This window comes from Argopecten irradians, chromosome 4 (genome assembly GCF_041381155.1).
Source record: "Argopecten irradians isolate NY chromosome 4, Ai_NY, whole genome shotgun sequence".
In the NCBI taxonomy this organism is placed as follows: Eukaryota; Metazoa; Mollusca; class Bivalvia; order Pectinida; family Pectinidae; genus Argopecten; species Argopecten irradians.
In genome coordinates, this window is record NC_091137.1 from 38,216,442 (window position 1) to 38,238,625 (window position 22,184).

At 32.7% G+C, this 22,184-nt stretch overlaps 1 protein-coding gene across 1 annotated transcript in view; it reads left to right on the forward strand.

Annotated features, from left to right (window-relative positions):
• Positions 1–124: 124 nt before the first annotated feature.
• LOC138321575 (choline transporter-like protein 2) overlaps positions 125–22,184 on the forward strand; it is a 30,115-nt gene continuing 8,055 nt past the window's right edge. The window contains exons 1-15 of the mRNA XM_069265343.1: positions 125–319; positions 11,347–11,398; positions 11,830–11,903; positions 12,441–12,519; positions 14,100–14,187; positions 14,491–14,607; positions 15,057–15,117; positions 15,662–15,797; positions 16,876–17,072; positions 18,249–18,380; positions 18,759–18,858; positions 19,215–19,307; positions 19,553–19,655; positions 20,648–20,697; positions 21,332–21,508. Of these exons, the coding sequence (XP_069121444.1) occupies positions 253–319; positions 11,347–11,398; positions 11,830–11,903; positions 12,441–12,519; positions 14,100–14,187; positions 14,491–14,607; positions 15,057–15,117; positions 15,662–15,797; positions 16,876–17,072; positions 18,249–18,380; positions 18,759–18,858; positions 19,215–19,307; positions 19,553–19,655; positions 20,648–20,697; positions 21,332–21,508 (1,526 nt within the window). The 5' untranslated portion in view covers positions 125–252. The remainder of the gene's footprint in view (positions 320–11,346; positions 11,399–11,829; positions 11,904–12,440; positions 12,520–14,099; positions 14,188–14,490; positions 14,608–15,056; positions 15,118–15,661; positions 15,798–16,875; positions 17,073–18,248; positions 18,381–18,758; positions 18,859–19,214; positions 19,308–19,552; positions 19,656–20,647; positions 20,698–21,331; positions 21,509–22,184) is intronic.

Genomic DNA, 22,184 nt, shown 5'->3' on the forward strand with positions numbered 1-22,184 from the left:
TGATTAAATTAATCACCGATATGTTTGTAAAAAAATGAATATATTTTCATTTGTTCAAAGTAACGGCATGTAACCTTAGGGTGCCCTACATACTTTTAATGAATCCTCATTCACATGAAATACAATGGGACTTTTAATACGTCAGTAGGTAGAGAAAGCTTTAAACGGTAAGGGACATTTTACAGGACACGACATACTGTGCTAGGACATATTTCATTCTAGGTGGACTTTTTTTTCGGATTTACATAAAAAATGTGTGGTGGAAGCAAAGTAGAGGATATGGAAGAGGATGGAAAGGATGTGAAGAAGAAAGTAGATGGTAAGAGTAGATTTCTGGATACATCTTTATATCTCTACTTATGTTAAAAACGAAATAAACTTTAAAACCCCACCAACTCTTAACTTTCGACTATAATTAACCACCCTCACGATTGTCTTCAAATACCGGAAAGTGTAGATCAAAAAGTTGCGCCAGTAATTTTATTCAAAACGCAAATTGCGTGTCAAGCAACATTGTCTTATTAGTTAAGAGAATTATTTGAATTGAAATGAATTGAAATATAATTTATTGTTGAATATCAAAAGGATTGGACACGAGTTATATCAATTCATTCAGTCCAGTCAGAGATGATTTCATTATCATCATCATGATTATTATAGATGTCATGCAGTGTATAATTCTGATTTTGTAATTAAATTATCTGAAAATAGGGGGAAATGTACATCGAAATTTTGTGCAGAAACATACATGTTTCTGATCTAAGCACAGGCACACGCATTTTGTTTTATTAAATATATTATAGTAGCTGATAATATATTATTACCAAGATCTGCTGTCAAATTATTTGTTTGGTCTGCAAATGCCTGTGACATGAGAAAACATTTTATCCCGTTTTAGTAAACAAAATGTACGCAATATAATTCAACTTTACCATAAATCTAGATATCTGCTATTGAAACGTACATGTAAAAGTACTGTATGAAATGTATTTTTCTGGTCAGTGTTTTCATATATGATTAAATGTTCATAATAGATATAAACTAATCCTTTATATATAGACTCCATTGGAAATAAAACCGTACAAGAACCATTGAAATACATATTGTACACTGTATATTGCAAACTAGCACAGCGTTTAAAACTAAGGTAAATATAGGGTAATTGACACTCACCTTCGCAATTAAATATTAATGTGTGATATTGTTCAAGCATAAACGCGTAACAAACACAGAAACCAAAGTTAACGCTATGGCACCGATATCGCGATATACGCTAAGTCATGATGTTAGTATTGGAAATGTAACGATTGGACTTTATGCACACGTGAAGCGTGAAGCTATGTAAATGCTATGTCGAACACATTTATGTCATCACAGAAATATGTACCATAAACATATACTTTGTTAACAAAGCACACGAAACAGTCACTATAAAGCCTCTGTTTAAAGGGCTAGATCCGATAATATATCTTGTGCTGACAAAGACTATACAAACGTATTTATATTCACGATTTAAAAATAGCAAAACTTTTTAAATGACCATTTTAAACTTGAAATCACAGTTTCAGACATGAAAACCTATTTATTCAGCAAACAACATTGTATATTAAATTAATTTATGAAGAAATCTTTGGAGCGTTGCGTGCCACTTTAATCTTGATACATCCCAATGCCTTTCAATCAAGCGATATTTATATAGACCCATTTACTGCTTAGTAAGATAGATTTCTACCATTGAAGCGGAATCTTTATACTGAATGATAAAACAAGATCGCACTGGCTCTGTCAATATATAAACGACGGTCACAAGGGAGTGTGATCAATACATCCGGAACACACCTAGGATTATCGTTTATTGAACATACCTGATTATTGTAATGTCATACAGCCGACATAGTTAGTGATTGATCCAGCCTCTGGACCAATCTACTGTATATGGATACCCACGTATTAGTCTTTGATAATACTATATATTACCTACAGATTATATCTATATGTATAAGATAAATCTATAACGCTATATTTATATGACCCAGCCTCTCGACCATACATGTATTAACCTGTTCATTTATATCTTGTGTATTCAGATACATCATAATTAGTCTTTTATAGCACTGCATTAATACGATACAGCCTCTGGACGATGTATACCTTTATATACCTGATTATTAGTCTTTTATTGCTCTTTGATTATATAGGATTGATATCTACCTGTAGCTCAAACTCTAGAGATATGATGTACATCTGTTTTACAGAATGGTAATCTAGCCTGTTAAACTGGTGTTTATCACCATAAATTAAATACACATTGTCATTTTGCTGAATAAAAATGTGTAACTAGTTTATCAACCGTTTTGATAGCATGTATCACCTTTATCTATATGTTATATTATTCATCAACAATCGTAGTTCGCGACGATAAGAAATGAATTTTATACAAATCTTTGGTCAAACGGATGTCACATTGCTTGTGTCATCCTCGACACTCCAGGGGCTACTTTCACAATCGTTATATAATGCCGTTATAAATCACAGTGATAGTAACCCCTGGGATATCGAGGACGAGCTTCGGTATGACGTTGCGTTTAATGTCACATTGGTGAAAAGATTTCTCAGGGAATTCGGTGAACACCGATGTCAATACAATTTTGACACAATGATAAAACGATGCCGTTTTATTTTCATTTCAAAATATCTTATTGTCCATAAACATTATAAATACAATTTGTTATAATGTAGATATCACTATACATCTTTACAAACCAATGATGTCGTACTGATGAGATGCTGACAAGCTATAAAAGAAGGTATATGTAGGCATAATCATCAATCAACAAAACATGGTACACCTATACTAGTCCCTTTCCATGTCTTTATAATATGGTGATGTCAAATATAGATCTTCATGTCGAGTTAATTGGTACACAAGAAAGCCAGATATGTCAGATGGTATATTTTGCATCTAGACTAAGGTCTTTAAACACCTTTATTAAACGCGATATTATGTTTAAAGTTTTCGTTCCCTGCAGGATGGTACTGAGACAACCCATCAGGTATATATATACATTTGTATGTATAGGATAAACCACGAGTTGGTGTAGAATGGGCCAGAGAAAACACCCTTCGGCCCGAGATATGAAGTTTTCTACACCAACTCGTGGTTTATCAAACATAAAAAAAATCCCATCCCCTTTTGACCCCCATCAAGTATTGCAAAAATTCAACTGTCCAACTGTTGGATAGTGGAATAGAATTGGTTACACAGGTAAATTATGTTTAGTATAGGGTTTAAAGAACACACACAGGTAAGGTTTATATATAGGTACACGTGCATTTCATTTGCCATATCACAGTGACATGGTCATCGAATAAGAATGGATTTAAAATGCAGTTATAATGATAATCAACCATTAGTTACATACAACGATCCCAAAAAAGTTTTCTTGATTTTTATTCTAGTGGATGTCAAATGAAGATTTTAACATCGAAATACCATATTTTCAGTGATATTTATAAGGAGAGAATTATAAATTCCAAAGGAGTAAAAGTGTTTTTGGAATACAATTCATGATTGGGAACGAAATACACCTTTAAAGAAGAGCTTCAAAAGATAATTCTAAAATTGGTTATAATTCGACAACATTAAAACCCACTTATGGAGAGGAGAGGTGTTATGCGAACACTAAGGAAACTGGCCATGGTTCAGGATACTAAAACCTGGATTATTCTAAATGGAAATCGAACGTGACTTCATATTGAAATCATCGATATTCCAAACGAAAAACATTCTGATTTGTACGAAGTGTTCGTCGTGCTTGAAGACCATTTAACACATGTAGAAAAACACGAAGAAATATTTATTAATCCTTTTTTTTTTCCAAAAATATTTTGGGGTTTTAATTCCTAACACACTATCTATACGTATACGTACATGTACAAGTATTGTATAGTTTACTTGCATGATATGTCTACCGCCGTAAAATGGACCTTTGTTTCGGGGTCTTTTTATTGTTGTCAATGCTTAAAAATCATGCATTTTTATTACTGTATTGGAACTGTTGGATATTTGACTATCCAATGGTAATACTGTTGTATAGTCAACTATCCAAAACTATCCAACTGACCATCATTGGATAGTGAAACTATACATCTGTTGAACACAATGGATGACGTCACAGGAATTTTTTTAAGACGACTTAACTGACACACGACTTGTCCTTATCATTATTAAGTGTACTGTACAAGTATAGCAGAAGTAGTTATCTGTCTTGACAGGTTGCAGCCGTGTTAGAATATCTTAGTTTCTAACTTAACAGTCGTGTGAACCTGAATAGCTGATAAAGATGGGATGTTATTGATGGAATAACTCACCACAAAATCCAATAAAGGTAGCTCTAGAGTATTGATTTCCCTCAGTAAATCATGATGTACTATCAAACATAGCTAGGGAGATTTAAATATCCTCTAATACACTGGTAAAGTTACATGATGTTTACTACACAATAAAATATATTTTAAATGCAATAGATAAAACAAGCAAACAAAAGATAAATCGATAAAAGAAAAAGAAAATAAACATCAATAAATAAAAAATAAGAATACAAAATTCGTAAACAACAAAATTGCAACACCTGAATTTTCCATAAAAGATTTTTTAAGTGAAGAAAGGAAGAAAGAAAATAACACGAAGACGAAACGAACAAGAAGAAAAAGAAAAACTTCAGATCACTTTATAAAACAAGACTAAAAATCACTGTATAAAGCAAAACAATACCTAAAAAACAAAACAAAAAAACAAACAAAAAAACCAAAAAAAACCAAACAAACCAATACTAATGAATTCAATAAACATAAATAAGTAAGCAACATTCACAACTGCATTTTTTCTTAAAAGACGTATTTAAAATATGAACAATAAAAGGAAAGTATAGTTATGAAAGAAAGAAGAGTATATTAACTTTAGATGATTGCATAGACACTGTCAAGTATACAACAATGTGTGTCAGCTTGCCAGGTAATGTATGTTTCCTTTGATGAGGTCTGGGAAGTGATTTTGTCATCATTGTGGTCAGTGATAATGTGATAAACAAATTACTATTCAGTTGACATATCAATTGTCATTGTCATAATCACTGGTATTGTTATATATTAAACAGACATGTGCTTATCAATTACTGAGACATAATATATCTTTATATGCACACTTATGTAGAAATTAAAGTGTGATCGAAACTCATCAAATTTTTAAAAAACGAAAACATCTTTTTAACACACAATTTCTACGTTGTGAGAATTTTCATAACAGTTTTAATAAAAGCTAGATCGAGAGCTATTTATAATCACAAGAGAAAATCATATAATCTAGATGTTTATACGACTAATGTAATTTAGCAGAATACAACCTCTCAAATTGACCTATTTACATTTGTATTTCATATGATCGTTCAAATGCAATTATTTTTCTTCCAATTTTCGGTATTCTTTGTTCCAAAAGACGATAAACCGCAATACCCTTTGTCTATAAGAATAGAATGCTGTCATTGATGATATTAGGTGTTCTATTACACTAAGTTTACCTACGTGAAAGTCGTTTGGTTTTCTTTGTGTACAGAGTAGATTTACATGTTTGATTTCTACATAGCCGTTTGGAAACAGGGTAGAGGATAGGTGCCTTTAAAGTCTAGGACAAATTCTTTTAGAAAAAAAAATCAATATACAAATAAATATACTAGTAAAAATTATAGTTAGTGAAAATAATACCCAAACAAGAGAAACGCTTTAATCTTACAAAGGTGAAGGTACATTCTCAAACTAATACATTTTTTATCTACAAAAAAGAAAGAAGATGGGAAATATTTTTGGTAATTTTAAAGAGTGCCGAATTTATTATCTATGTTTTTAAACATCTTAATCCACTGTATGGGTATATATTTATTCATTAGTTTTTGTTATGGGGTAATTGATGTAAATTGATATAATGTACCGTTACGATACACTCCTTAACTGAAACATTTTTTTGATATATATGTTAAATGTTTTTGGCGATTATAAGTGGGTGAATTATTTCTCCTTTTTCATGAACTCTCTTGCCAAACTTATACCACACACGGTTGATTTATCAATACGTCAATTACATTTCACGTGAATTTCAAATTCAACATCCACGGAATAGGTCAACGTGTTCTAATTTTCATAGATAGTTTTAATCGCAGTTCGCTTAAAGTGGCGTATTGCTTAGTTCATGAAAGAATTCTTTTTAAGCCGATTTCAAAACGTTGTTTTTCCTCTGGGTGGGCAGTAATGTATATGTACTTAACGTATTATGGTGAACTATTAGATGTCTGGTAAATAAAACGTCATTGAAAGATTGGAGAAAAACAGGCATGATGTTTTTTTATGTCAAGAACCGTGCGTGTGCATGTAATTTGTATGAAGGTCTGTTATATGTTTAAAACACGTATACCATGAAATTTTCAAAACATTTAATTAATTTCACCAGAAAGTACTGGTGAAATTTAAATTTGATTTACACATCGCTACTATATATTATTTCTGTATTTACTACTGGTTAAAAAGTACGTCTCTTATAATAAATAAAATTTCCGTTGGTCATAAGTATATTTCGTTCCAAAAATGTTTTCTTTAAGAGATAATTTAATTGAATACAACAGTTCCAAACAAAAAACCTATCAACATGTAATAACAATTAATGATCAAAGTAAATAATGACTAAATGAAAAAAGAACCTATTCAATATGCTAATTAAAAGGATTTTAACTACATTTAACCACCCTTCTGTAAACCCTAGGCGCTTTTACTTAGTATAGAATGTTCGATAAACGATTTCTCTAGCTAGGCTTTCTGAACAGTTTGACAATCCTATGCATGCTTTGTATTTATATGACCTCTGTCACTGTTGGTCTGTAAATACATTTAACGGTAGAGTATACATACAAAAAGTGTATATATGTAGGTATTCATATCATTAATCCTATCATCAGGAATCACAGTTGACTAATAAATAGGATTATATGTTAATCCAGCAACATCTAGGTCACTATTTAAACAGCATTAACATAACAAAATGGACAGGGAATATATCTAATGTATTCTGTTATGCAATGATTCATTTTAACTGTGAACATCAAAGCGGTACAATTTAGTCAAATACAATCAAATGATATATGTATATGACTGTGTAAAGTAGAATCTACAGGGTATGCTGATAAATACTGGATTGTTGTTTTAGGGTATATGGCCATGTCATAAAATATCGCAATAAGGCAAACATGTAATAACATTGCTATGACGTCACGGGTATTTTATGACGCCATTTCACAGAAACGAAACTGAAACTGTTTTCGTTAATTAAACATCCTATTTGTGATACTGACAATTACATCCGTGATTGTACATAAACACGTAATATAAAATTGATTATTAAATCATTTTATTTTACCACTTTGTAAACCTGTCATAAGGTAATTGTAGTATACATAATAATTAAACAAGTTTTTCCTGTATATTACAAAACCATTCATAGTCAGATCCTCAAATATCCGGAAAAGTTAAATATAAAATTCGACCACCTTATTACCTGGAGAGAACGCCAATTAAATATTGACCTAGTTTAGGCTTTTAAATGGAATAAAAAACAAATAATGATTATCGATCAAACAACAGCATTTATCAATATCGTTAGATTTCTAGGTGAATTTGAGTTTCCATATTCAAATTGCTACTTAAAAAGTGTTTTTTATATGAACCATTACGTATCCAAAAGATATTTCTGAATCAGCGATTAGTGGAAGCTACTAGCGTATCCTGTTCAAACTGACCGGACTTTCAGTTAATAACCCTCAAAACATTTATTGATTCGATATTTTGTCGACTACCCACCACATGGAATGATTGTATGGGACAATATACACTCCAAGCGACTTACATATACAACTGGCCAGTTTATGTAAAGAAATTCTTTCAGATGGCTATTGATTTCCCTGGCATTTAGTCTGCCCTACAGCAAAGTCTACATAGCGAATAAAATACACCTTCATATCTGTATACTATACACAACCTTCAAAGTGTAGGTGTTGTAATATATACTGGTATATAGGGCCATTGTGATGGTGTATTCTGTAAAACAGACAATGGTTTGTTTATCTCATTACATGTAGTGATATTTCTGGTCTTGTATTACACGGCTATATGTAGTGTGCTACTTTCTTTTTAAATCTCTTTATATGTTTCACACATGTTCAAATTCTTTGTATGATAATGAATAGCTGACTTTGCCTTTTCATTGGTTGTGGATAAGTTTAAATCGCTGTCATTTGTCATTTGCGATTTTTTGTCCATTTGAAAGTCTTTAAAGCTATAATATACCTAAGCTTATTTTGAAATTCAATAATGAGATAATTTACTTCAAAGCAAATTTTCAAAATTCTTTCATCATGCATGGATCTTTTGGTTGGTTGATTAAGCTCACTGTACTCGGCTCCCCTTATATGCGGTACGTTGCTTGTGTATATAAGACTGTGATATGCTTGTGTATATAAGACTGTGGCATGCTCATGTTTTGTCTCCTTGCGATATTGGAAACATTTTATGGTGCTATCTCACTGTAACATGCTGTCAAAGACACCGAACAGCACACTCTGTGCCTCGTCTCGCTACCACATTTGACTGACAACGAACAAACCAGTCGTCCCACTCTCTTGCTAATCAACGATCATTTAATGTATTTTTCAAGTTTCCTAATTTTTACTTACATTCATCGAAGAACAGAAAATATATGATTTGTGCAGCAAGGTTTTCAGAAATGATTTTGTACAGTTATTTGTCTTATATTTGCATGATAAATGCCGTCGATGGTGACCAGGACGCTTCCATCTGAAAATTTCTGTTTTGTTTCTACAACAGAATGTATGCATTCTGCCAACGTATATATGTTTTGTATGCGGATTTGTTTTGTAAAGCCATCTTTCAAACCTTTTCATGGTGTGGCAATTTTTGCGTTGTACATCTGTATTCAAATTATTTTACATATCGAAGTTTGTACTTACTGATATATTCGCGGAAATGTAATGAAAGAGAAACAAGCCAAAATTTCACCGTTTTTTTTAAATTATATTTTAAAATTCTATTGTTTTTTTTTTCGCCCCCCCCCCCCCCCCCCCCCCCCCCTGTTCTAAAAATTCTGTAGTGTGTCGAATGCTGGGCCCGGTTGTTAAAAAAGTGATTAGATTAATCATTTGATTAGTGATCGAATTTTTTATTTAAAAAACGAAGTACTTTATAAAATTATAAGAAGAAATTATATTATTTTTTATTTGAAAATTGTAGTTAAACTGTAATGCCTTACCATTTTTAGAATAACTGCGCCCTGTTTGTTTGTTTGTTTGCATGCTTCGATCAAACGCTACATACCATAACGATATAGTACATAAATATAGAATCAATGGAAATTAAATTGTAAAAATGTTTTGTTCTGTGCATGCTTTATTCCATGACATTTTTAGATCTTTGTGTGACGCCATGTATAACAACATATCTTTTTCCTACTGCACTAGTAAATCATAATCGACTTCTACAATGGGGCGGAATTCCTTCCTATTTAAATGATATTCGTGTCTCAATCAACCAATACGTCACCTTGATCATTATTGATTTCAATAGCAATCACCCTGGACAAAAGCACCCGTGATACACATCAAGGAGGTCAGGTTTTTAGGTTATACCGAGACAAGGCCGATCAATGCTATAGAGGGTGGCTTTCATTACTCTCCAAGCAACAAACATAATATTTAAGCTATCTATGGTTAGTCTTGTGAATCAGGAACACGATTTAGGGTCACGTACGTAAACGATTTTCCCGTTATAAATACTTCAATAGTAAGGCGATGCTTAACTGCATCTAATTTTAAATCATTAGATCATCTTTGATTGGTCTTTATGCACGGTTGTGTAAGTACGTGCGGGGTAGATAAACAATGACCCACCTGTCAGCTTATTAAAGGTAACGACGATCTACCTGGTTGTGTAAATATCAACATTGTAATATACACGTACTTCACCACCACCCCGCACAGTCACGGGTTCATTTGACAATGTGTTCTTTTGTTATACTGCAACACACTTAAAACTTCAAGATTTTAAAATAAAATTTGCTTTCTGACACAGTTGTATGTGTAGCAAGAGGTAACATTTTACTTGAAATCCAATAAAGCATGACATGATGGATGGTTATATATGTACAGTATATACATTTTCATGAAATATTTTTCATTTTATCATAATAAATTTTAACATTTAAACTAGATAATTTATATCAGTATGCATCCTCTCTGAGACAAATCACACAATGATCAATATGTAATCTGTTTCAGCATTGTTGTATCAGAGAGATACAAATTGCATCACAAAATAATTCAGCAATTGTAAATATATCTGTAAAGCATCAATTGGACAACAGAAATAACTATTCATAATCACTTAGTAGCAAATACATACATAATACGTTATGATCTGTTAGAGTTACATCCCTTATATGCCATAATGAAAAATCAAGAAATTTTCTATGATTTTGCGAATTAAAATGCCTACAACGCATACATTTTCTACAAAGACCAAAGCAAGGCACTTTCCAAACGAAATCCGGCAGCCAGATATCATGATACCAGCATATAATTATGTTTGTTCGCTGTTTTTTCTAGACTTTAAATTTTTGAAACTTGTGGGTTTCAATAGTTTTTAAAAGAATCTAAAAAATCAGGTCAAAATTAAATTGTCGGTCAGATATGACGGATGCAGCAAAAATAAAATCAACATTAAAGTTTGCTTATTAATTATTACTTATGCCATTCACTCTCAGCTTTGAAAAATGTTTGAAAGTCATTGACCCACAGAAACTTTGTGAATGTATACGATATTTGCTGTCAAACAGATTTGATGAAGTTCATAATTACATTTAATGTTATATCAGATAAGTCGATAGCGATGTGCTTTACTCAACAGATGGAGTGTGCGGGGATTTATTGATATACATGTTAATTTGTATGTTCATGTCTGGTAGGCTACTTACAGCAAATTATAAAAACTAGATAAGGAGTCTATTATCGCATCATGATAACGTATTATCAGATGATTTCGTTTTCTGTTCTAAACGTGATGGTATGCCAACTCCTGATTTGGGTGAACTATCTCGAAGTTTACTAACTATGCCCCAGTGACTATACCCTGTAGGCTTCTACCATAACCAATCGTAATGATTATTTTATTAGTATAATATAACCCATATTTCCAATTTACTATTCTCATCGATTGAAATTGGGTTTTATTTTTCAGCCGGGGAGCCGAGAAAATATGACCCTAACTTTAAAGGCCCACTCAAGAATAGGTAAGCCATCTTACATATAACCATTTAACCACATATTAACCACTGTATACGCATCAGGCGTTTTTCAACAAATTTCAAATCAAAATGTTGAACCAATTCAACTCTAACTAGATAATCGTGCAAGTATTATGATAATTCGATATATTTGATATTCTAACAACTAGTAGCACCAAACCTTTATTATACAAACTATTTTTTATGACTATGTTGACGAACTGTGTGTAAGTGTCACAAGTAAATACTGTAAAACATGAAATATTCGTGAGGACTTTCTTTCAAGGTCTACATCTTTCAAATGGTTTACTGGGAAAATATCCGTGACCCTTTTTATTAATGGTTGTATTAGACTAGTAAAAATTTCATTTTATAGAGTAAAATATTTGACAATTCTTGATCCTGAATGTATAATAGCTCCATTTTAAATATTTCAGGTCTTGTACAGATATCATATGCTGTCTTCTCTTCCTTTTCTTCCTCACCGGAATGGTCGTCTGCTCCATCCTCGGTAAGTATTATCTGTGTCAGGTTCATGACATTCATATAACATTATGTCTAATTATAAAATTGTCTGAAGGTTTGACTTAGTCAATCACAGAAAAAGTAACGTCCATTTGGTTGCTTAATCTTAAACTTGATATTAAGATTGTTTCACGATCCTGGAACCAATTTTAAGTCCCTTGTTAGTGAAACCAGAGTAAACTTTGGTGTTTGTCTCCGCTTGTCTGGATGTTGATTTCCAGACGATAACTTGAGACCGCATCGATGGATTTTGTCGAAATTTCATACATTACCAACAAGGTATTATGTATAATATAACATATGCGGGAATTGAAGTAGTGGCCAAAAGATCAACTATAAAGATCATTGTAACTAAAATTCATCATCATCAATAATAACAATATATAATCGAGACTAGCTTTTCTTTCTACTCATCTCCTCCTCTTCCTTCTCATTTTTCTTATCAATGAAAAGTGTCCACAACACCAGCATCATTTGATGTCATCATCACTTATCATTTTTTACTTCCTTTCGTACGTTGCAGGTTTTACCCGAGGGAACCCCTACAAACTTATCTACCCGACGGACAGCTCCGGTAACATCTGCGGACTGGACTCTAAAGCGTGTGTATTTTACAACATTCTAGGAACTATACAATCAGATAACATTTCAGGTTTTAATTGATTAGATTTGGAGTTATCTGCCCATGTGGGTTTGGCGTGATTATGACGTCATGTGTTTGCGAGCGTAACGGCATTCTCATATGAGAAAACGACGTGAATTTCGCTCACAAAATAATATCATACCTAACTATAAAGCCGGAGGTAACTTTGTAATATGCAAATGCGGAATTTACTAGTATATATATAAACTGAATCACAATGATGATTTTTTTAAACATTTTTTAAAAATTTTTAAAATTAATTTCAATTTTACAGACAATATAGACAAAGATAGAGAACAATTTAACATAATAAAACACAAAAACAAAAGTCTTTGATTTGTACCAATTTCACATAATATTCATATTCATAATTTTACACATCTTCATGTACACACACACACACACACACACACACACACACACACACACACACACACACACACACACACACACACACACACACACACACACACACACATACTCATATATACCTTACGGTTTACTTACATTCATATATTTCCACACACTCACACTCATTCAGACATATATAACATTTAGAAGAGACAGAGAAGATAGGTTAGACAGAAAATTTTTGTATAGGAGGAAAGAGTCGAGATGTGGATTATATATAATTTTTATCTAATGATAGAAAATTTATCATAGAAATAATCAGTTGTCAGCATCTAAACAATCTGATTAAAATCATATCTTCGATTACGCTCTGATACTCTACGCTCCAGTACTGGAGCGTAGAGTATCAGAGCGTAATCGAAGATATGATTTTAATCAGATTGGCATCTAAATTAAGTATCAATGGTTTTTAAATTTTTGCATAATTTAAAATAGTTCATATATCAAATAGTATAAGAGGTGCCCACTTACTTCAACTATTTTTTACTTTTATTTTTAAATTTTTATTAAAAATAACAAAAACATTTTGATCAATTTCTATATGGATATTATGATATTCATTGATATATTTTTAACAATGCGTTTAAAATGAAAATTAGAATTATTCTAGCTCAGTGTTTGAACGACATTCTATGTTTGGCCAAGACCAATTCCAATTATACCAAACCTTCTCGTTAGCATGGGTAACTATGAAAAGGCAATAAACATATCAATGTATTTTTTAATTTTTAAAAAAAATTTGTAAGAATATGAATGCATTTGTTTTGATTCTCGCAGTTCTTCTCCCCCTTTAAAAATGTGTATTTTTAAAGGACCTACCGTATTTTTTAAATGTATCTTTCTTTCTGTCATGCAACCTAAAACACATATATAATATCCGGGCTGTATTAATCCTATTTGCGATGATGTGAGTATTTTTATTTGGTATTCGATACCTGATATTAACATTATATGGTTAAGGGTTCTACCTACCTGATATTAGAGAAGTTTGACAGTGTTAGGCTACGTGGGGTTGTTTTTATCATCTGTTATGCTATTATGACATAAATGAGGTAACACCATCTGAATATTATCTTTCGATTTTGTTTAGGTTTGTAAATATAACATGAGAATCGTTTTACCTTTCAGTGGCAAACCGTATCTAATGTATTTCGATGTCCTTCAATGTGCAAAGATGGGAGCTAATGCTATTGTAGCTGGTTGTCCTACGCCACAGGTACTGTTCATATCTATGTCTGTCAGGTGATACACAGAGAATAAAAATGAAACAACGTGAGAAAATAATTATTCAAGGAATAGTAAACAGAAAGTTTCAAAGAAACACACTGTCTTGTCATATATCATTAAGTCATATTATTATTATGACATTAAATTCATCACAAAATATGGTGATTAGCACAGAATCTTTGTATGAACTATGATTTAATATTGTTAAAATTAATTCATTAAGATAAAAACCCAATTGCAATATAAAACCCATTAACATCATTGAAATATACTATTTGAACTTGTTATCTAGGTCTGTGTTTCATCCTGTACTTCGGATTACTGGGTTTATTTGGAAGCCATTGCAACTACCAGCACAAGCGGTCTTCTTTGTAAGGACTCCGTCGATACAACGTCTGTCACATGGTCGGTAAGTATCCACAGATAAATCTGTCACGTGATCAGGAGTGTCCATAGCAAAATCAATCACATGTTCATTAGTATCCATAGACAAATCAATCACGTGTTCAGGAGTATACATAGACAAATCTGTCACGTGATCAGGAGTATTCATAGACAAATCAATCACGTGTTCAGGAGTATCCATAGACAAATCTGTCACTTAATCAGTAAATATGCATAGGCAAATAAATCACGTGATCAGAAGCATCCATATGCAAACCTGTCTAAGAAAATCGATTGCGTGGTCAGTAATGTGCATAGACAAATCTGTCACGTGATCAGAAGAATCCAAAACGTCGCATGGCCAGAAAGTACGGATGTGTACGACATTTTAAAATGATAAATTAAAAAATATCATCGAAATGCATAATCAATATTAAATGATACAACATTTTCACAGTTTGGTTTTCGTTTCAGCAAATCAGTACTCTTGTGTCGAACGAGGATTGCGCAGCATACTATGTGAAGAATACCCCTAGTAAGTTGTACTCCATTATCATTTTTATTGAGTTATCTCTCTTTGAACAATGAATCTAGAAAAGGTAGTGAGCAAATATTATATTCATTTTCTCTTATCTATGATATCATTTTGTGGTATAGGGTTTGTCGAATCAACTCACTCGAGTCGTTATAAATGTAATATTATCATAATCATGGCGAAAGCTATGTTATTTCTGTGTTAAAAACGCCAAGTAATCTCTGAATTCAGACTATAAAAACGATTCCATTGCAAACTCTGGGGAGTAAAAATTTATAAAATATTTGATGCTGGCATTTAATAATTAAATTGAAGGTTCAAAAATAGTTGTATAGATATATTTGTATCTATATGACTTTTGATAAATTTATAAATAAAAAAACCCAGCTACCATGTCATTACCATGTCATAACCATATATGTTGTGATACATTTTCACAAATTTTATTGAAACTGTATTTTAATGTCAAGCGAAGTGATAATTGGTTAGAAAATCGAACACTTTTGTGTTACTGGTGTTTATAACAGTTATGTGTCCCTTATAGTCGTTGGCCGTTGTGTACCATCTTTCTTCTTGGAAATCACGAACTATGCCGCTAATCTACAAACATCCGGTGCCTACAACTTGACTACTTCCAGCGGGGGCTCTGTGACGGCCAACGAAATGACGGATGCCAGCTAGTAAGTTAACAATCAAGCATATCAAGATATTTCCACAGTTTCCATTTCCTCTTTATTAAATGAATTTACATATATAGCTCTTAATACTGTATAGTTGTCGAATTTCGTGGGGATACAATTTCGCGATTTTCTCTTTGAAGTAAAGGAGAGAATCGTTCTACAGTGTCAGTTTCTAAAGTAATATTTCCAACAAGGTTTCTTTCATTAATTAGTGCCGTTTAGACGCGGTTATTTCAGTCCAAAAAACTTCCTTGTAGCTGGACTGCGAATATTGAAAAGATAAAATTTTGACTATATGTATAAAGAACTTTTGATAGTGAACACTATATCTGGCTTTCATCCTCAGATCACTTAAAATATATTTTATATTTGTTATAAACGCTTGCATATCGCAATTATCATATGTTTGATAAAACACTTACATATCGACACAATTGTTCTATCTAGGACGTTAGAATTTTAACTTGTTGTCCATTCCATCATTATAAAAGGCGACTAAATTTGTGATATTATCTTTTTTTCCGTTATTCTTTTTTGACGTTATTCTTCCTGACGCCTCTCTTGACACTCCCTTACCTTCGGTCATGAGTTGAGCGCTCGTCTCTGTGCGGAGGGCTCTGAGTTATGTCTCCTGGTCGACACACACAAATAGTCTGTGGTTATGGTATCTTCTGTTCGGGGTTAGCATAAAGCTAATGGGATTCAGTTTGTCAGAATAATGTGACCGGGCGAGGTGTGTTGGTTTTCTGTGACGGCATTAAATGAGATAGCACTATAAAAACAAGAGTCAACCTATTGCCAGGAAATTGAACCTAAATATAACACAGTCTTCCCAAGCATGCAGACATTGACACACGCAACATATTGCATAGAGGAGGTCGTCATTATATGACCCTAGCTATTAATAGGAAGTTGATCTTATTATCTAACCACAATACTACAGTAAACATGGTTATAACGAACCTCTGGGTACCGACATTGTTATATACATAGTTCGATTTATTAATATATTACACATATAATACAAATGTTCATTTTAGAGAGTATTTTAGAAAATTTATCTTTTTGTTTCTTATAGTTACCTGGCGAAATTCTACACCGCCACACAGTATATAGAGATGGTATTTAAGGATATTGTGGCCTCTTGGTGGCTCCTTCTGGTGTTTGCTGGCATTGCCATGGTAACCTGTTTCATTTGGATCATCCTCCTGCGTTGGATTGCGGGCGTCATGGTCTGGATCAGTGTCGTCCTAGTGTTTGGTCTTCTTGGCTTTGGTAAGTATCGAATCAAGACTCCGGGTGACGAGATACGAGCAAGACAAATGTATATTTAAAAATGATTAAAGATCAAATAGCGATAACAATTAAAATGTAAGAAAATAATTGCCCCACACATTTTTATTATTTTTTTACTTATTAGTAATTACAAAGACGGCCATTATTAAAAGAAAAAAGTTTTAAGGATGCCAAATTGCGCTGTGTTGCGTTTTTGGTACAAGTGTTGTAATAATGTTAAAACAATTTACACTGACTGCTATGTTGTTCTCAAACAACTCTTGTTAGTAAAGGCTGGCATAGATACATGGGCTTTGCTATCATCAAACAGCTCTGATTTCTGATACAAATGTTGATGTTTGCATCATAGAATCTAGCATTGACATATACAATGGAATTGGATGCGGTGATACTTGATATGATTAAACAACACTCCCATCACCAACTATACAGATGTTATTTTGATTTTAAAATCAAACGTGCAAAATCCGTTAAGCACTCCTGGTGTGAAAAATAGCTTCTAACACTGTCACATCCTCTTTCATAACTACATGTACTTTTAAATGTATCGCGTTATCTTTTTACATGTTCTTTCTTCCATTATTATACCATACAAGAGTTTCGGGTTTCATCTAATCATAATCTCATAATTTAGATATAGGAAGAAAAATTACTGCGACACTTCTGTGAACAAATGGTATAATTTGATATATGATAACACACTTTTAATTTCGCGTATACAATAATTCGTGTATTTGTTCATGGTCAAGTTTTTTTCATTGACAGCCATGCATCAAAACATACGTTTTATAATATTATTCGCGACATAACATTAAAATTTGTATCTAGCCAATATAACGATAACGTCGTTTACAGTGTGTTATCTTTTAATTGGTATTGTTTAACCTTTTAATTGGTATTGTTTATATTGTTTAACTTTTAATTGGTATTGTTTAACTTTTAATTGGTACTGTTAAACTTTTAATTGGTATTGTTTATATTATTTAACTTTTAATTGATATTGTTTAAATTTTAATTGGCATTGTTTAACTTTTAATTGACATTGTTTAACTTTTAATTGACATTGTTTAACTTTTAATTGACATTGTTTAACTTTTAATTGGTATTGTTTAACTTTTAATTGGTATTGTTTAACCTTTTCGTGTTTCATTACAGCATGTTACTACAGTTACTCCCAGTACTATGAATTAAAGAATCAGAACTCTACCGCTACATACGGAATATCTGAAGCTTTTGCCCTTAACTTTAGTTACTACCTCCAGCTCAAAGAGACTTGGCTAGCGTTTGGTAAGATCATTCGATGTTCTCGGGATTGTTCATATATCTCCGATGCGTAATGTCTTCAGGCAAATTCAGTTTAATTTCAGGTCAATTTCAGGTGAATCTTATGCGAAGAGGATTCAGTTCAAATTGACCTGAAGGTATTCTGCCTGTATATATACATGTGGTGTGTTACATTTTAATATTACTGTCTTACAAACTTTACTCAAAAACAAGTTTAAATAATTCTTAATTTCATGTTTTTATCATAAATATGAACAATCTACCTGTTTCAATAGTAGGAGTAAAAACGCTTACATGCCTTGACAAAGTCGTAAATGTAAATGAATTGGGAATTGTTCAAATCGTGCTGTGATAACCAATGAATAATATTATTTTTTCCAGGATGCTCTACAGCAACCTTCATCATCATTTTCTTGCTGATATTCATTTTCCTGGTGAAGAGAATTTGCATCGCAATTGAGCTGATCAAAGAAGCCAGCAGGTAAGATGTAACTATGTTACTGAACACAAACTTATCTTCGCGATAACTTAAGTTTGTGTTTCCTTGCCTATCTTCATTTTCGCTTTTTTTTCTAATTTCGCGATTTATGTAGCTTAAATGCCGTTTATTCGAGGTATTTTTGCAGCTTTTTTTGCGATTTTTAGCCGCCTGCAAAATTCCCATAGTTTAATCGCACAAGAGTTTATATGTTAATGAAGTTTTTAAACGTGTATTTAACGCAATCATACTTAAATTTTGTCTTTACATATCAATGAATTAATTACTTTATATGACATTATGACATACAAATCTAGCTATCTATATATCATTAATTTGTCGATTTATATATGTTTCAGAGCCATCGGTCACATGATCTTCACACTCATTTGGCCAATCTTCCCCTTTCTTCTTCAAGTCTGCGTCGTTGGGTACTTCGGAGTCAGCGTGGCGTATCCTTGAATATAGTAATCATTGTCATATCAGTTTAACAAAAGAAGATCCTTCTTACCCAAAATAATTCAATACTGTATTTGTCTTGCAATATGGTCCAATCGCTGTAAAGATGATTAAGCTTATCACAATTTTATTTTGAATATCTATCGCCAATGTTGGTTTGGTTTTCTGACATGGGCATTTGATAACAGCGTAGTATATATGTTAACTTCATCATCATTATGACTTGACGATATAACAGATTCATAGCTTCAATGGGACAGGCTGAATACTACAATAATTCGACCAACACATCGACAGACGGTGTCAATTACTATCTGGAGCGGGTTACCTGTACTCCTAATGTAAGTTCTTCTTACACTTACGTACCCCCTCCCAAACACCCCCCTCCTCTGCCAAGAGACGAATGCATGTACTTTCAAAACGTCATATATTCTGTGTTTGCATATTACAAAGTTATCTGGCCTTGCGGGTAGGTATTGCTTGTAACGTCGTGTGTTTGCAAGCGTAACGTCATATACTTTTCAGAGAGAACGACGTAAAATGCGCTCACAAAATAATGACGAAAGAATCGATACCTACTCACTAGGGAGCTAACTCTGTATGTCCTTATTTGGGCTTAAACAAATATTAGCGCAAAGCTTATCTTGAACACAAAAGCGCAGTGATCAATTGTCAAATCGTGATAATTGCTATACTAACGATTGTTTGTCTAGATAGCAAAGCACTACAAAACAATAACCGCTAAAATGTTTACAATTTACTCACGTAACGCTAGCCAACAAAAACATTCCTGCATGACCAAATAGTTGCAATAAACAAACTCCCTGCTTATCACTAAAATAGTGTATGTTTACCTAACAAAATTCATTTGTTTAATTAATCAATGTTTGCTTACGTAAGTCCCGCTTGCTAACATATTTCGGTCCTGTTGGTCAGATATCGCCGGATAACACCATTCTGGTGCTCTCAGTGAGGAATTCTGTCTCTTGTCTTGTGATAAAGAGGTGACATTGTCAGGATGTAATCGAATATCTGCGGAAGCGCTGCTAGAGGCAGCAACTGTCAAGTATAACAAACATAAAATAGGCTTTTATCATTTTTTTTGATAAACATTTTTCTGAAAACTAAGTCAGTAATATATGTGTCCGTACATGTACAGTAAAACACGGTTATCACGAACCTCTGGGGGCCAACGACATCACTACGTTATAACCATGGATTCGTTATAAGTCGTGTTCGTTATAAACGTGTTTGACTGTATTCGTTGTCTCTTAGAATTACGAAATAGCATCTCGAAAAGATATATGTTATAATTATTTTCTTTAATTAACAGGACACAACTCTTGGATCATTGTGCGATTTCGTCAAGTACGGTGGAACCGAGTGAGTATTTTCTACATGTAATAAATATGAACTTACTACTGCAATGTTGTTGGTTTTTTAAATCGACTAACGTCCGGTTTAGATTTTCAGTTCCTATTTTTCTATTATGGAAGTATATATCCTTACATCTGCATTCTACGGTGCAGATATATCCCAGTTAATGGAATTATCAAAGGTATTCGCAACGTGTTGATTATTAAAGATACTTTACTGAAGTTTAATTCTTCGAAAGCACATGTATATTTTTGTTATTTCTTGTTTTTTGTATAGATTATAAGTAGTGGAACTTAACTTTTTTTATTTATTTATCATGGATTTGAAATAATTCAAATAAATGTATATATCTTTGAATTACACTTTGAATCATTATATAAAAAATTGGAAAACTGAGAACGCGTAAATTCGTCTGAAAGTGCCCGATACTGTAAAAACTGCTATAGAGATAGTGGGCGTCAATATATTCTGATCGGCGAAAGTATATTGGTTTTAAATGCGGTTATCAGTAAAGCTTTTCAATTCAATATTTCCAATTAGCTGTATAAGTAGTGGTAGTATTATTCGTGTTTTAGGATGATGTGAAATTATAATTCTGTATACTTTTTCTCTTATTATCAATGTTTTATTTATTTTACAGGTATATTATACCAATGCAGGTTTTCATGTTATTCATGTTCTTGTGGCTGAACAACTTCGTGATTGCATTCGGTCAAATGGTCCTGGCTGGTTCGTTTGCCTCATATTATTGGGCCTTTGAGAAACCTAAGGATATCCCTCATTTCCCTATTACCGGATCAATCTGGAGAGCATTGAGGTAAAATATGCTTCCAGGAAATACGCTTATTCTGTATTTGTATAGTACAGAGTTATCTGGACACGGCAACATGGCTAAATATCAATATCAATTTACCACTGTGTAGAATAAAATGTATAAAAATAGGCTTATTTAAATAACTTGTACTATATATATGCTTAAAATTATTCTGATACAATCAATCACTGTGAAATATCGGTTATCGTCAAAGGATACTTAAAGCTGACAAGGTAAGTTAAAAAGTGTATATTTTAAGTTTATATAAAAAAAAAATTTCGATTTAAAAAAAAATTCGTTTCTGAGACAACCCGTTGCGTTTCTAAGGACGGGCAGTCGCCATTTTGCTTAAATACAACACCGGGTACCGACCCCTATTTAAAGCACGTGAACCACACACACGTGCAATCAGTCGAACGCTCGTTGTTCAAAGTGTAACAACTAACACCTGACCTGCTCTAGATCTACTGTACTATATACCAAAGACGTATAAATTGACGTGTAACATACTAATGAAATGATTAGCACTTTCAATGTTTTCTCAAATACAGTTTCTAAGAAGCATTTATAGATCTTTACAGTTGAATTAAAAGCAATGAATGATTTCATACCTTCTTTCCACGTGCGAGATCCATTTTTGTGTCGCCTGCAACGCAAGGGCGACACTTAGGTATCACTA